This window comes from Tupaia chinensis, unplaced genomic scaffold (assembly GCF_000334495.1).
Source record: "Tupaia chinensis unplaced genomic scaffold, TupChi_1.0 Scaffold000002_1, whole genome shotgun sequence".
Lineage (NCBI taxonomy): Eukaryota > Metazoa > Chordata > Mammalia > Scandentia > Tupaiidae > Tupaia > Tupaia belangeri.
The window spans coordinates 1,293,032-1,306,760 of record NW_006159428.1 but is presented as its reverse complement, the minus strand read 5'-3'; the positions used below and the strand labels follow the sequence as shown (position 1 = coordinate 1,306,760).

The following is a 13,729-nucleotide window of genomic DNA, read 5'->3' as shown; positions in this document are numbered from 1 at the left end:
CTGCACGGCTGCATACTTTCATTAGATGTAATGAACTAATGGCATTAATATCAAACCGAAAAAAACAACGGACTAAAACACATGCTAGTCAGTTTGTGCATTTTTAAGAACAGTGACTAACAAAATTGAATTTCCTCATTTCTTTGTTGCCACAAACCACATTTTTACCAACCTTTCTGAGCAAGCTAAAAGAAAAATTGCTTAATCATTACCTCCTGTATATATGTCTGCTGCTCACTTGAATGCCCCGTCAGAGCATTACAAATGAAGAAAAATAAGATCTATGAAAAATAATCCACGACCTTAGAAATCAACGTTTTAGGAAGTAATTAAGATACAAATGAAAGGCTATCGAAGCGCGGTGTTACTATTTCTGAGTTTACTTCCCATTTTAACTTCCTTTTTCACAGTGCACATTTTCAGATCCCAAATCTTACACATAAAAATTATTTATGGCACATAACACAATTTTTCCTAATATGGTGGCCAAAGGAAGAGAAAATGCCCCACCCACTTTACGTTTATGAAGAATGTGGACAGAGATTTTGAACCTATTCTGTCCTTACGCAGTGGAAGGACACGTCACGTGCAGGCAGGTTGTCACTGGGAGGAGGAATTCACTCACTCATTGATGTATTTGACAACTTAAACATTCCTAGAACACCTGAAATAACACTACATGCTATTCTAGGTGCTAGGCATAATAGTGTTTTTAACTCAACAAGGGTGTTAAATGCACATATTTAAATCAAAGGCAGCATAGAGCAGATTTTCCCTGTGCGTTCTCAGAACACTCATTACGAGGAGGAAAGGTACAGGTGTGAGGGGTGGAAGCAGGATTAGGGGCAAGCATTCCAAGAGTCCATTGGTTAATCAGGTCAGGAGTATATACATCATACCCATGCTACACACTATCACATTGCAGTTGCTTTTAGATGCCAGAAAGACACCCATTCAACTTTCATTTTTTTCCCTCAAACTCACTGAACCGTGCAACGCTTTCTGTTTTTCAAGAGAGATCAGAAAGGAGAAGAGGACGGAGATGAGATAGGTTCCTCTCTTGACAAGGTCTCGCCATATCACACATCATGATCTTCCTGCCCCAGCCTCCCGGGTAGCAGGATGCTATCAACCCACTAGGTTGGGCCAGGAACTGAACTCAGCTTTCCCATTCGGCCTCTGCCATAGGTCAGCAGCAACCGCCCACTCACACCACACATTCTTAACATAGTCCTAATACCTCTAGAAACTGCTTTGCAGGCCATCCTTGGGGGAATGCCTGGACATAGTTCCCTTGCTGAAGGCTATGGATTTTTCAAACCTCTACCTGCCAGCAAACTATAGCTAGTAAACAGAATGATTTTTGTACTAACATCTCAATAAAACATTGATTTCTACTTATTTTTCCTCTGTAGTTTCTTCTCTTTCAAGTTTGGTTGCTGGCATTATTTTTTCTTTTTAGAGAGATTTTTACTATAGGGCTTTGTGCATTTACTGGATGCAGATGGCAAGAAATCACTCCCCTCTCAGGGGGGCGGGAGATGGCCATGCTGTAAGTCCCTTTTCCTTCATTCTACTCTTGGGATTTTGGTCACGCACACACACGCACCTGGCGTTGAGTTTTAAGCCACCAGGTCAGAGACTGGAACCACGGCAGACAAGGTGGGAGTCCAGCAACAAACTATTACACCATCTGCTGGTAAAAGTCACTAGATTTTCAACAAACCTGGGCATATTAGAGCACCTAAGATTTCATGACAGCTGTGAAACTCCTATTTTAAAGGAAGATATAAAACAATAGTCTTGAAACAAAAAGAAACTTCTCTCCATGTCCTGTTCAAAGTTTTACAAAATAATGAGACAAAGTTGGACAAGTGTTCACAAAACTGGACTAAGATAACCTGGAATTTTTTTTTCTGATATTGATACCTGAGTCCTACTCTAGACTTACTGAACCAGGATTTCCAAGAGACAGCATTAAATAAGAACAACCACTCGGAGTCATGCTTATTATACAAGAAGCTTGAGGAAGGCCAAGTGCCTCTGAACCCAAAAGTTGTGACTGTTTCACTGGGTGCATCAGCTCTCCCTGAAAGTTACGCCTTATTTTGTATATTAAATTCAAACTTCAGCCACTCATTCTATTACACCATTAAATCTTGTAACCTAAATAATTACCTCTCCTTTCTATTCCTTTATTCATTTCAGTTACAATATATTTAAAATATAAGAAAAATAAAGATGATTTTTATTAAGGAAATACTAATATCAAAGAAGGAAGAACACTCAGGCCAAGCAAAATTAAAGTATCCCGTATTGGATTAGCAGTTGAATAACCTCAAGATTCTAGGTCTTCTCCAAATAAGCAAGCAATCCATATTTGAAAACAAATAGACACTGACACAAAAAGATCCTTAGAATACAAGATAAAAGAAAAAATAATAACTAAAATTAAATCCAACTTTGAGCTCTACTCTAATCATTTTTCTAGCACAACTTTCCTACGTAGTTGCCAAGCATACCCAATACCGAAGTCTTTCAGAAACACTGATCTCAAACCTTAGAAAATCAGTGCTATGGTTAATGGAAATTTTAATCATTGACAGTAGCCTCCCCCTTTTTTTGAGGGGAAAATACAAAACAATACAACCTAGAAAAAATTATTCAATTTTCAATCAATAAAATGTTGTGTTATACTAAAGTTAGGTTAAACTCTGTCAAAGATGAATGACAATTATGTTTTATTTTAAAATGTTTTATAACACTGTTCTATGTTCAGGTTAATGTGTATAAAAATTAACTATAAGAAGTATTGTTTCGGGAACCAGCAGTTAGCATAATGGCTATGTCGCTGGACTACCACGTAGTCGACTGCGGTTCATGTCCCGGACCCGGTGGCTTAAGACTCACGCCGGGCGCGTGTGCGTGCGTGCCCAAGATCCCGAGAGAAGAATGGAGGAGAAGGGATTGCGGCGTGACCATCCCCTCTGGGGGGTGATTTTGTGCTTTCTGTCTCTATGTCTCTGTCTGGTGAGCGCACGGGCCCTATAGCGAAAAAACCTCTCCAGAAAAAAAAATATATATATATTGTTTCTATTGATTTTAATATTTCTTTTGTGTATCCTTCAACAACTAAATCTACCCTTTGATAAATACTGCCATCTCCATTCTAAGTTAGATAATCACCTCTAACATTTATGTCTCCATAAAAGCTGTAGAACTAGACAGCACTGCAGTAGTAACAATGCTATTTGAGGGTGACCAACATGAGAAGGTTCTGGATTCTCATCCAGAGACCTCCCTGAACACTCTGGACGTACATATGCCTGTCATTCTGGGCTGGCTGAAGCTGGAGGAGGATCAGTGTCAAAATTCTGCTGGGGAAACCAGCAGTTGGCATAATGGCTGTGTCGCTGGACTCCCATGTAGTCAACTGCGGTTCGAATCCCAAACCCGATGGCTCAAAATCACGCTGGGCATGTGTGCGTGCGTGCCCAAGATCCTGAGAGGAGAATGGAGGAGAAGGGATTGCAGCATGGCCATCCCCCCCGGGGGTGATTTCTCACTGCCTGTCTCTCTATCTTTCTGTCTTTCTGGAGAGCGCACGCATCCTAAAGCAAAAAACCTCTCCAAAATAAATAAATGCTTTCTTCCAAACCTTTTAAAATATATCATCTGCAAAATACTCGAAAATTCAAACACTTTCCAAACACACCTTTCTTCCTTTTGCTAACTTTTAATCTCCTTTTGTGTTATTCTCATACCTGGAGAAATTATATATGCTTATCATATTTCATATTTGGTTTTCTTCTACTTTCTATTACATTACCTTAAGCTCCTCTTATAGAGATTATCTCACCCAAAGTGAGCCCTGACTTTGGTTTTCTTCAAGTTCAGAAAACAATAGCAACAATAACAAAACACGTGCACACACACACATACAAGGGTACATTTCCTCAAGGTCCACTTCAAATAAAATCACATGTATGATTCCAATTAATAAAATGATTTCTTAATGTTACACTCGTTAATGCTGTTACATTATGTTATGTAAGACTGTACATTCCAATGCTTCTAATTTATTTACAGGAAGTGGTAAACTAATTTGTTATACCATTTCCATTTAAATTCTGTTTTATTCTCTACTTTTTTTTATAAATTTGATACATAGTGCACACTTTCTCTAGAGAAAGAGGGTAAGTGGAAAAAGCCCACCCTACCTCCAACCAAGGAAGATGGCCACACTGCAATTCCTTCTTCTCCACTCTCCTCTTGGGATTTTGGGGACACACACATACACACATATACCTTACACGTTTTCAAGTCGCCATGTCCCAGACTCAATCTGCATAGTCAGCCATGGAGTATCCAGCCACTTTAACCACCGTACCACCAGCTGGCCCACCCAAACCACATTCTTTGATTTCCAGTCCCAATTCTGTTCTATCTCATCTTTGCATTCTAGTAAATGTCCCCAGTGAGCTAACACAAATACAAGTCATTAATCATCCCTCCTTCCCAATAATTCAATGAGACCTCCAATTTCTTTTTATTCTAACATACATTGAAAATCAGCACTCTTCTGATCTTTACTGCTACCACTCTTTTCTGAGCAGCCTTTATTCCTCACCTTGGCTATAGTTAAAACTCCTACATGACTTCTTCCCACTTACTCTTATCTCTCAGAACCACAAAAGCCAAAAAGACCATTTTAAAACATAAATAAGATTATGTGCTTCCCTCTATCACCTACTTCCCTTCCTTACAGTCTCTGGTATCTACACTTCTTACTAGTGTATCTTCAATCTTTCCATCTCTGCCATGGAGTGCAGACATTCAACCTATATTATGTGGGGATATACAGTGTGTGTCTTTCAGAGTCTCGCTCACTCCCTCAACATTAAGTTGTTTATATTCACCCACTTTGAAACAAACAATAAGATCTCATTGTTCCTTATGGCTGAGTAATGTTCCATATGTGCCATGGTGTTTCCACCCACTCATCAGTTTTTGGACACTTAGGTTAGCTATTTGTCTTAGGAATTGTGAAAAATGATGCATGGGGTCAACAGATGTCATAGTGGTTACATTGCTAGACTTCCACATGATCAACCACAGTGTGGTGGTTACTTCATTGGACTCCCACATGGATGACTACAGTTCAAGTCCCAGATCTGGTGACTTGAAACTCATTCTGGGTGTGTGTGCCTGACCAAGATCCCAGGAAAGAATGGAGAAGAGGTTGTTCCCAAGGAGCAATTTCTCATTTTCCCTCTCACTGTTTCTGCCTCTCTCCCTGGCAAGCACCCTAAGGCAAAAACTTCTAAAAAAAAAAAAAGAAAGAAAGAGAGAAAGGAAAATGAAAATCATGCTGGGCACATGCATATGCATGTCCAAAATCCCAAGAGGAAAATGGAAAACAAGGGACTATGGCATGGCCATCTCCCCATGGGGTGATTCTCACTTTCCTTCTCTATCTCTCTCTCTCTCTCTCTGGCAAGCACACTCACCCCGAGGAAGATCTTAAAAAAGAAAAAAAGAGAAAACTAGAAATGGGGAAAAAAAAGTTTTATTTTGGAGAATGAATGATTAAATAAAAATTTTTTTAAAGAGATGATGCACTTCCCTGTGGAAAACTCTGTCACTTTGAATTAACTTGAAGTGAAATCTAAACGCCTCACTGGCAGCTACCTGTCACCAAGATCACCTCATGCCATCATCACCCTTGCTGTGCTCAAGCTGGCCAGACTGAAACTTACCACATTCTTCCCTGCTCCAAGGGCCTAAGTCATGTTTGTTGAGAAGAGTCATTTTGAGAGAAAACATAACTAGTTATTGAGTTATTCCCATTTTCTTGGCCCACATACCATCCATATTCTATCACTTCATAATATTTGTCCCCCTCATCCACTTTCCTACATCTTCGATTATCCTGTTCATTTGTTCACTCATTTTGTATTCCCTCCCTCTACCATATAAAATCCACAAGCATGAAAATGTTTTATTGCTGTTATCTCAGTCCATGTGTATAGTCCATAGCAATACTTACTTATAGTGTGAGAGGCAGAAGAACAGAAGGGCAACCTGAGGCTCTGCGTTGGTTTGCTGCAGATAAGCTATCATATAAATTATGAGTCTTATCTAGAGTAAAACTTTACAGGCCAGCAGACTGTATTTTAAGACTCTATTCAATCTGATCTACTCAAATCATAAAATGTTAATCAGATCAATAAGAATTTGACAATCCTGTGCAGGACGTAGTCATGTTCTACAAGTTTATGATCTGCAATCTTCAGCAATCTTCCTGCTTCAGCCACAAACACACACATCTGTAGCCATTTCCCTTTGGGAAATATACATTGTTCAGACTGGCTGTAACTGCAGGGGTATATGGCAAAACGAAGCTGAAATAGCTGAAGATACATCAGGCTTTTGTACTGGGATAGGTGTGTATGTTTCAGTTTAGCGTAAGACATTTGAGCAAGGTTTGTCCATTGTAAGGAGAAGGGCATCTGATAAACCAGGAAGGTGAAGGCCTAGATGGGGTAGAGAAGATTAGGATCTAAATCCTATAAACACAACAGCATTTTCACGACACAGAATGAGTACCACTTCTAGTTGCATAGCAACTTAAAATTTAGACTTTCCTTTACTATTGCTATTTCAAGGGTGTTACACCATGGCCTATACTGTAACGTGCCTGCTGCCTAAACTACTGACAGCAAAATCAGGTCAAATTGGCCTTGTGCAATCTTGTCCAATTTTGGATAATACACTAGGAACTCCCTAAGTGCTCTCTCCACTGATAACATGGTCTCTTTGTCTTATTTATTTCAAACTGTACCACATTCTTAAAATACCCTCTATTCCTCTATCTACTCGCGTATTCTATTTTTACTTCCAAAATGAGGTCTACGTATTTAATAAGTGCACTCCTCAAGCCATGCCACATTAATATATACTTTGTTACTGAGAATACTTTCCTACCTGCTGTCATTGTATGACGGTGATCTTAGTCTTGGGAAAGACTAACATTTAGACATTAATGTTCAATATTAACACACAAATACAATAATCTTACATGTTTATAAATAATGCCTACAGTACGGCAAGCCCTAATTATCTTTTTTCTCACTCTAAGACTTTCCTTCATTTAACCCCCGAAAACTTCTGAATTTGTAACCATCTGAAATTTTTCCAAATAATTTCAATATCTGCTATTAAGATGCCCAGGAAGGATGTAAGAATATTAAGGTCTACTTTCATTAGCACATTCCTCTGGCTCTACTGTTTATCCATTAAAAATGGTTCTTTGAAAACAAATATATAATCAAATTTTTCATGTGAGACTTGGAATAAGGAATTTTCTCATCTAAACAGAACAGCTTCAAAGAAACACTACAGGTTGCTCCAGTTCTATCTCTAAGCTGAAGCCAAAAGTAGAACTAGTTTTAGTTTTTATGAAAAGCTCCACTCCTATCAATATCATCTCTCCTTATCTCAAAGCAGAAATTAATGTCCAGGGTGCAAAGTTGTAAATACCACAAATAAAAGTACAAAGGAGAAAACTACAGACCTCAGAACCCTAGGGGGTCACCACACCTGCAAAGCAAAGTAAATCAGCTCTCTTTGAGGAGAATTGTATATACCACGGGGAATGAGAATCTGAGGATTAAAACCCCAGAGAACCACTGGAGCGATGAATAAGGTACAGTTCATCCCTATAATCTCCTCCACACAATTCACAAAACGAAGAGAGCAATCAACAGAGGAAGAGACATAAACCCTTAACCTTTGAACGAGTGAACTGTGAAAGACCTAAGGACCTAGTTTCATAGTGCTTCTCTGGATTAACATATACAAAAACACTGAAGAGGCTTACCTTCAAAAAGGGATCCCAACTGATATTTTCCACTGAAAAACTGCGGCAATGAAAATACAAGTGCTCCCAGTCCTATCATAAAGGAAGCGAAGGCAAGCCACCTCGGCTTATGGCCTCTCTCTCCAAAGAACGATACAAATAAAGACAGCACGCAGAAGGAGATATCATAGCTGGAGGAGATCAGGCCCGTCAGGGAGCTCTTCATTTCATAGCGCTTCTCAATAGTGGAGATGCTAACATTTACCAGGCCATTCACTACAATGCCTAAAAGAGAAAACACATGTAGGTGCATTATTACAACTTTACCATGTAAATCAGGATTAGTGACACAATATACTAAAGTTATATATGGGTTTTTGGGGGGTTTGTTTGTTTTGATTTTTTTAATAATTATTTTATTTTATTTTATTTATTCACTTTTAATTCGACCAGAGAGGGACAGAGAGAGAAAGTGAGAAAGCAAACCAAGCCTCCAGGTCCAGGATTCAAACTGCAGTCAGCCATGTGGGAGTCCAGCACCTCAACCACTATACCACCTGCTGGTCCCTGTTTGTTTTGATATTTTAAGCTGTGTCGATTTTTAAATCTCAAAGTTTCAAAGTCCGGCAATCCAAACATACTTCCTTCACATCAGTTTGCTTTTACATTTTACACTTACAAATTTTCAGGTGTTCAACAAAGCAAGCACAGTTTGTAGGGACCAGCAGTTAGCATAATGGCTATGTCGCTGAACTCCCATGTAATCGACTGAGGTTCGAGTTCTGGACCTGTTGGCCTTAAAACTCACCTCACGGCGGGTTGGGACCAGCAGTTAGCGTAATGGCTATGTCGCTGGACTCCCATGTAGTCGACCGCGGTTCGAGTCCTGGACCCGGATTAAACTCATACTGGGCGCGTGTGTGTGCGTGCCCAAGATCCCAAGAGGAGAATGGAGAAGGGATTGCAGCGTGGCAATCCCCCCTGGGGGGGGTGATTTCTCGCTTTCTGTCTCTTTCTCTCTCTGTCTGATGAGCACACGCGCCCTATAGCAAAAATCTCTCAAAAAAAAAAAAAAGAAAAAAAAAACAACTCATGCCAGGCACATATGCATGCACGCCCAGAATCCCAGGAGGAGAAGGGATTGCAGTGTGGCAATCCCACCAGGGGGTGATATCTCACTTTCTATCTCTCTTTCTCTCTCTGGTGAGCTCTCTTTCTCTCTCTGGTGAGCGCACATGCCATATAGCAAAAACCTCTCAAAAAAAAAAAAAAAAGGCATAGTTTGTCAAATACTAAAGTATGTTAACTGGACATAATTCAATTTTCCCTAGTGACAAAACAAAAATTCTGCAAAAGTCCCAAGAAATAATTTTGCTGGAAACTATAAGTAGCCTACTTCCATGCACTCAGAAAATTAAAAAAGTCACAAGATACCCCCCCATAGACCAAGCAGATCAACTGCTTCCCACATTACTAAATCCTTAAACGTATTTATTTATAAGAGATCACCTAGACTTAGTCTTAAGTGGGAAACTGCCCTCTAATCTCTTCGTTGTTCTAACACACTTATACATTTTAAGGTTTTTTAAAAGGTCCCGAAACAAAAATAAACATGAGTCACATTTTAACCACTAGAACTCTAAATTTAATTTTTTTTTGAGAGAGATTTTTGCTATAGGGCACATGCGCTCGCCAGACAGACAGAGAGACATAGAGACAGAAAGCGAGAAATCACCCCCCGGGGGGAATGGTCACACTGCAATCCCTTCTCCATTCTCCTCTCGGGATCTTGGGCACGCACGCACACGCGCCCGGCGTGAGTTTTAAGCCACCGGGTCTGGGATGTGAACCGCGGTCAACTACGTGGGAGTCCAGCGACATAGCCATTACGCTAACTGCTGGTTCCCTCTAAATTTAATTTTTAAAATTATTTTATTCAACTTTATTTTATTTATTTATTTATTTATCTCAATTGATCAGAGAGGGACAGAGTGAGAGAGAGAGGGAAAATGAGAAAGCAAGGTTTCAAGGTGTTATGACTTATTTTAATTCATTAATTAACATAAATATATACAAGCCACGGTCTTGATGATTTTTAAATTTTTCTTTAGAAAGACAGTAATTTTTAAAATTACTTTATGTAGCTTTATTTATTTGCTTAAATTTGACAGAGAGGGACAGAAGGAGAGAAAGAGAGAGTTGCAAAGTGAGAAAGCAAACTGCCAGGTCCAGGACTCGAACTGCAGTCGGCCATGTGGGGGTCCAGCACCCTTAACCAGCATGCCATCTGCCGGACCCATGATGACAGTAATTAAGAATATATTTTAAGGGGCCAGCAGGTAGTATAGTGGTTAAAGTGCTGGACTCCCACTTAGCCACCCATAGTTTGAGTCCCAGACCTGAAGGTTTGAAAATCATGCCAGGCACATGTGCATGCATGCCCAAAATCCCAAGAGAATGGATGAGAAGGGATTGAGGCATGCTCGTCATCCCCCAGGGTGATTTCTCACTTTCCCTCTCGCTATTTCTCCAGCGAGCGTTAAGTTCCCTGTGGCAAAAACCTTTATATATATATTTCAAGAAAATTGATAGAGTAAGTTTCAAAAACACTAATGTAATCTTTACTTTTATGCCCGTTTAATAAGACTATAATCCAATTCATAACTCCTGAGCTTTCCATGTAAAACCTAGGAATGAGTTTTTAAGGAGATAAAATTAATATAAAAATCTCCCCATCCAAAATCAACTTAACATACCTGCCATACTAATTAAGAATCAGTCATTAGAAATCATTGTTTTCATAGTCAAACTTCTCTCTGAAAAAGTACCTTTGTAAATCTTTTTGTGCCCACCTTTTCAATTTCACATTCCTTTAACACAGAGATGCTTCACTGAGTTTGAACAACTATCATTGATGGAAAGAGAACTTTGGGGACAAGAGAGGTGGAAAAAGAAATAACTTTAGCACAATCGACCCCCAATAGAAGAGCTGCAGTTGACTTGCAGTCAGTGAGGGGTTACTAGCACCTAACACGTGGTAAGCAGGGACACAGAGCTCCTTGGAGAGGGGGAAAGGAATAAGAACTGGAAATATAGGAACTAGCAGTTAGCGTAATGGCTATGTCGCTGGACTCACACGTAGTCGACCACGGTTTGTGTCCCGGACCCGGTGGCTTAAACTCACGCCGGGCACGTGTGCGTGCGTGCCCAAGATCCTGAGAGGAGAATGGAGAAGGGATTGCGGCGTGGCCATCCCCCCTGGGGGGTGATTTCTCACTTTCTCTGTCTCTCTTTGTCTGTTTGGTGAGCGCATGCACCCTATAGCAAAAACCTCTAAAAAGAACTGGAAATATAAACTTTCACTTGCTTTTGTATAACTTTAAAAATAATTTTACTCTCTCTCTCCAAATATTTCTTGGTTACGTTTCTTCCAATCAATCCTGAGCGACTACTTAGAAAATATTTTGAGACTAGACTCAAGTGAAGAAAACATACCTACATACCAAATTCAAACTAACCTTACATGTCTTTCAATATACTTCATCTTATACCCACTCTCCTCAATTTGTCCTTAGGATAACTTTCCATCCTCTGTGTGAGAAGACCACACCACATGTAGGTTCTCTCTAGATAGATGATAGAGAGATAAAGAGATTGTTGGTATAAAGTATGTGTGCTCGCCAGAGAGACAGCAAGAATGGTCACATCACAATCCCTTCTCCATTCTCCTCTCCTCTCATGGGATGAGCTTTTAGTCACTGGGTCAGGGACTTGAACCAGTGTCTACTATGTGGGAGTCCAGCGACATAACTGTTAAGCATCTGCTGGTCCCATTCCCTATGCTTTCTTTCAAGGAAGCCATCCTTCCTGCATATCACTCACGCCTTCAAACTCTGCTTGGATTGCAAACTCCCAAGAGTATAAACCTAGACCTAATCTGTAACTCCCCAGTGAACCTAAAAGAGATCTTAGAACAAAACAGATACTGGATGATTCCTGTGTGACTGGATGGCTCATTCTCGTCCTTCCACAAACGCCTGGAGCTTTCCCTAATTTGCCCTCTGGTCTCCTGTGTCCACGTGCTCTTCACTAAACATACTCACAAAACAAGAATGCTTTATATCCACGCTACAGACTCTTATATAGCTTTCTCCTCTGAAGCGTCCTACCCTCACCTGAAAATTATTCTTGCTGCTACAGACACTAAGTTTTTTTTTTTCTTTTTTCTTTTTTTTTGGTTTGTTTTTGGAGAAGTTTTTGCTTTAGGGTGCCTGTGCTGGCCAGAGAGACAGAGACAGAGATAGAAAAATGAGAAATCACCCCCTAGGGGGGATGGCCACACCGCAATCCCTTCTCCTCCATTCTCTTTTCCCGAGCCTAGGCATGCACGCGCACGCACCCGGTGAGGGTTTAAGCCACCAGGTCCGGGACTCGAACCTCAGTTGACTACATGGGAGTCCAGCGACATAGCCATTGCTAACTGCGGGTCCCGAAACTAAGTTTTTTCTAATCCCTTTAATATGGGACTCAGTAAAATGGACCTATGCTGCTTTGTTGTACAATGCACTCCTCCAGCGCGTGTACTTCCCAAATAAGAGTCTTCCCTGGAGGGATTGAACAGGTACAACTGAGGGAAAACGCAAAAAAAAGAAAAACCTCGCAGAGCCAGTTTTAAATGGTGCAATTAAAAAGACGCTGAAGTGTGGGAGCCTGGCCCTAGGTGGCTGACGTCGGTGCTAGCGCGTGCATTCTCAAGCCCGGGGTCGCTTGCACCCCCCCACCCACCGTCCCGCGCCACCTTGCACCTGCCCTGTCCCGCGCAGCAACTCCAGGCGCCCCCCGGGTCGCCCTGGAGCGGGTACTGGAAGTTACCTTGCGTGAGGGCCAAGAGGCAGTAGTGAAGCAGATAGCCTTGCGGCGTGTTGCAGCGCTGGAGACACCGCGGGTGGAAGGTCCTCCATCCACAAGGACCCTCCTCGGACTCAGACAGTGACTGTGGCCCTGGAAGCTCATGGGGGGCAGGAAGAGTTGCTGAAGGCAGAGGTGGTTCCTGGGGCTCCGGCGACTTCTGGGGTTCCTGAGGCTGCTCTCTCTGGGTGTCGGAGGAGAAGGCAGAGACTTCGACCTGGGAGGGCGATGCGGACAAGTGACGCGGGGTGTCTGGGCTGGAGGGGACGAAAGCCGGGTTCTCAATGCCTTTGGCACCCTTCATGGTCAGGATGGGTTCTGCGTCAGTGCCTGGAGACTAGAAACCCAGGTTCCTCTCTGGCTCCTCCCCTGGGCAGGTGACAGCGCCCCCGTGCGGGAAGACGTCCCACCTCCCTGGCCTCCCTCCTCCCGCGCTCTCGCCGCTCCCCGGACCCTCCTCCTGCAGCTCTGTGGCCGGCCCCCGGACCCCAGGCAGTGTTTGCAGTGGCCGCGCAGCACCTGCAGCTGCCGGGGCCGAGCGGAATGCGGGCGTGGGCGTGCGACTCCGCGGTGGCCAGGTGAATGGGTGAGAGCCCGCAGCCTGCCCTCAGGTCCAGAGTTCACCCTCCGCCCGTGCCTGGGCCGCGCTGCCCTGGGCCCCTAGACCTCGGCGCTTTCCCTGAGCCCAGGGACTGGGAACTAATGGAGATCGTGGGAGTCTGCGGCAGAAAGCTCCCCCTGGGTGCTGTCATGAAAGCTGTAGGCACAGTTGCATCAGGAGATCTTTCAAGAAAATATCCTCGCTGTTCTTCCTTCGCCACTTACCAAACCAGCCTAGGTCTGGAGTCTGAAAATACCTTGGATTTCCTGCGCGTCCTGGTAAGACTCCCACCTGCACGCTCCCTAATACAGAATTCCCACCCACCTTCATCTCTACGCTGTTAACATCATAGCAGAATC

The 13,729-nt window shown here is 42.3% G+C and overlaps 1 protein-coding gene across 1 annotated transcript in view; it reads right to left on the bottom strand.

The window, feature by feature from the left end:
* The window catches only part of SLCO4C1 (solute carrier organic anion transporter family member 4C1), a 63,178-nt gene extending 49,987 nt beyond the window's left edge, over positions 1-13,191 (bottom strand). Inside the window, exons 1-2 of the mRNA XM_006139789.2 lie at positions 12,734-13,191; positions 7,883-8,146 (exon numbers count right to left, since the gene is read on the bottom strand). Of these exons, the coding sequence (XP_006139851.1) occupies positions 7,883-8,146; positions 12,734-13,073 (604 nt within the window). The 5' untranslated portion in view covers positions 13,074-13,191. The remainder of the gene's footprint in view (positions 1-7,882; positions 8,147-12,733) is intronic.
* Between the last annotated feature and the right edge of the window lie 538 nt (positions 13,192-13,729).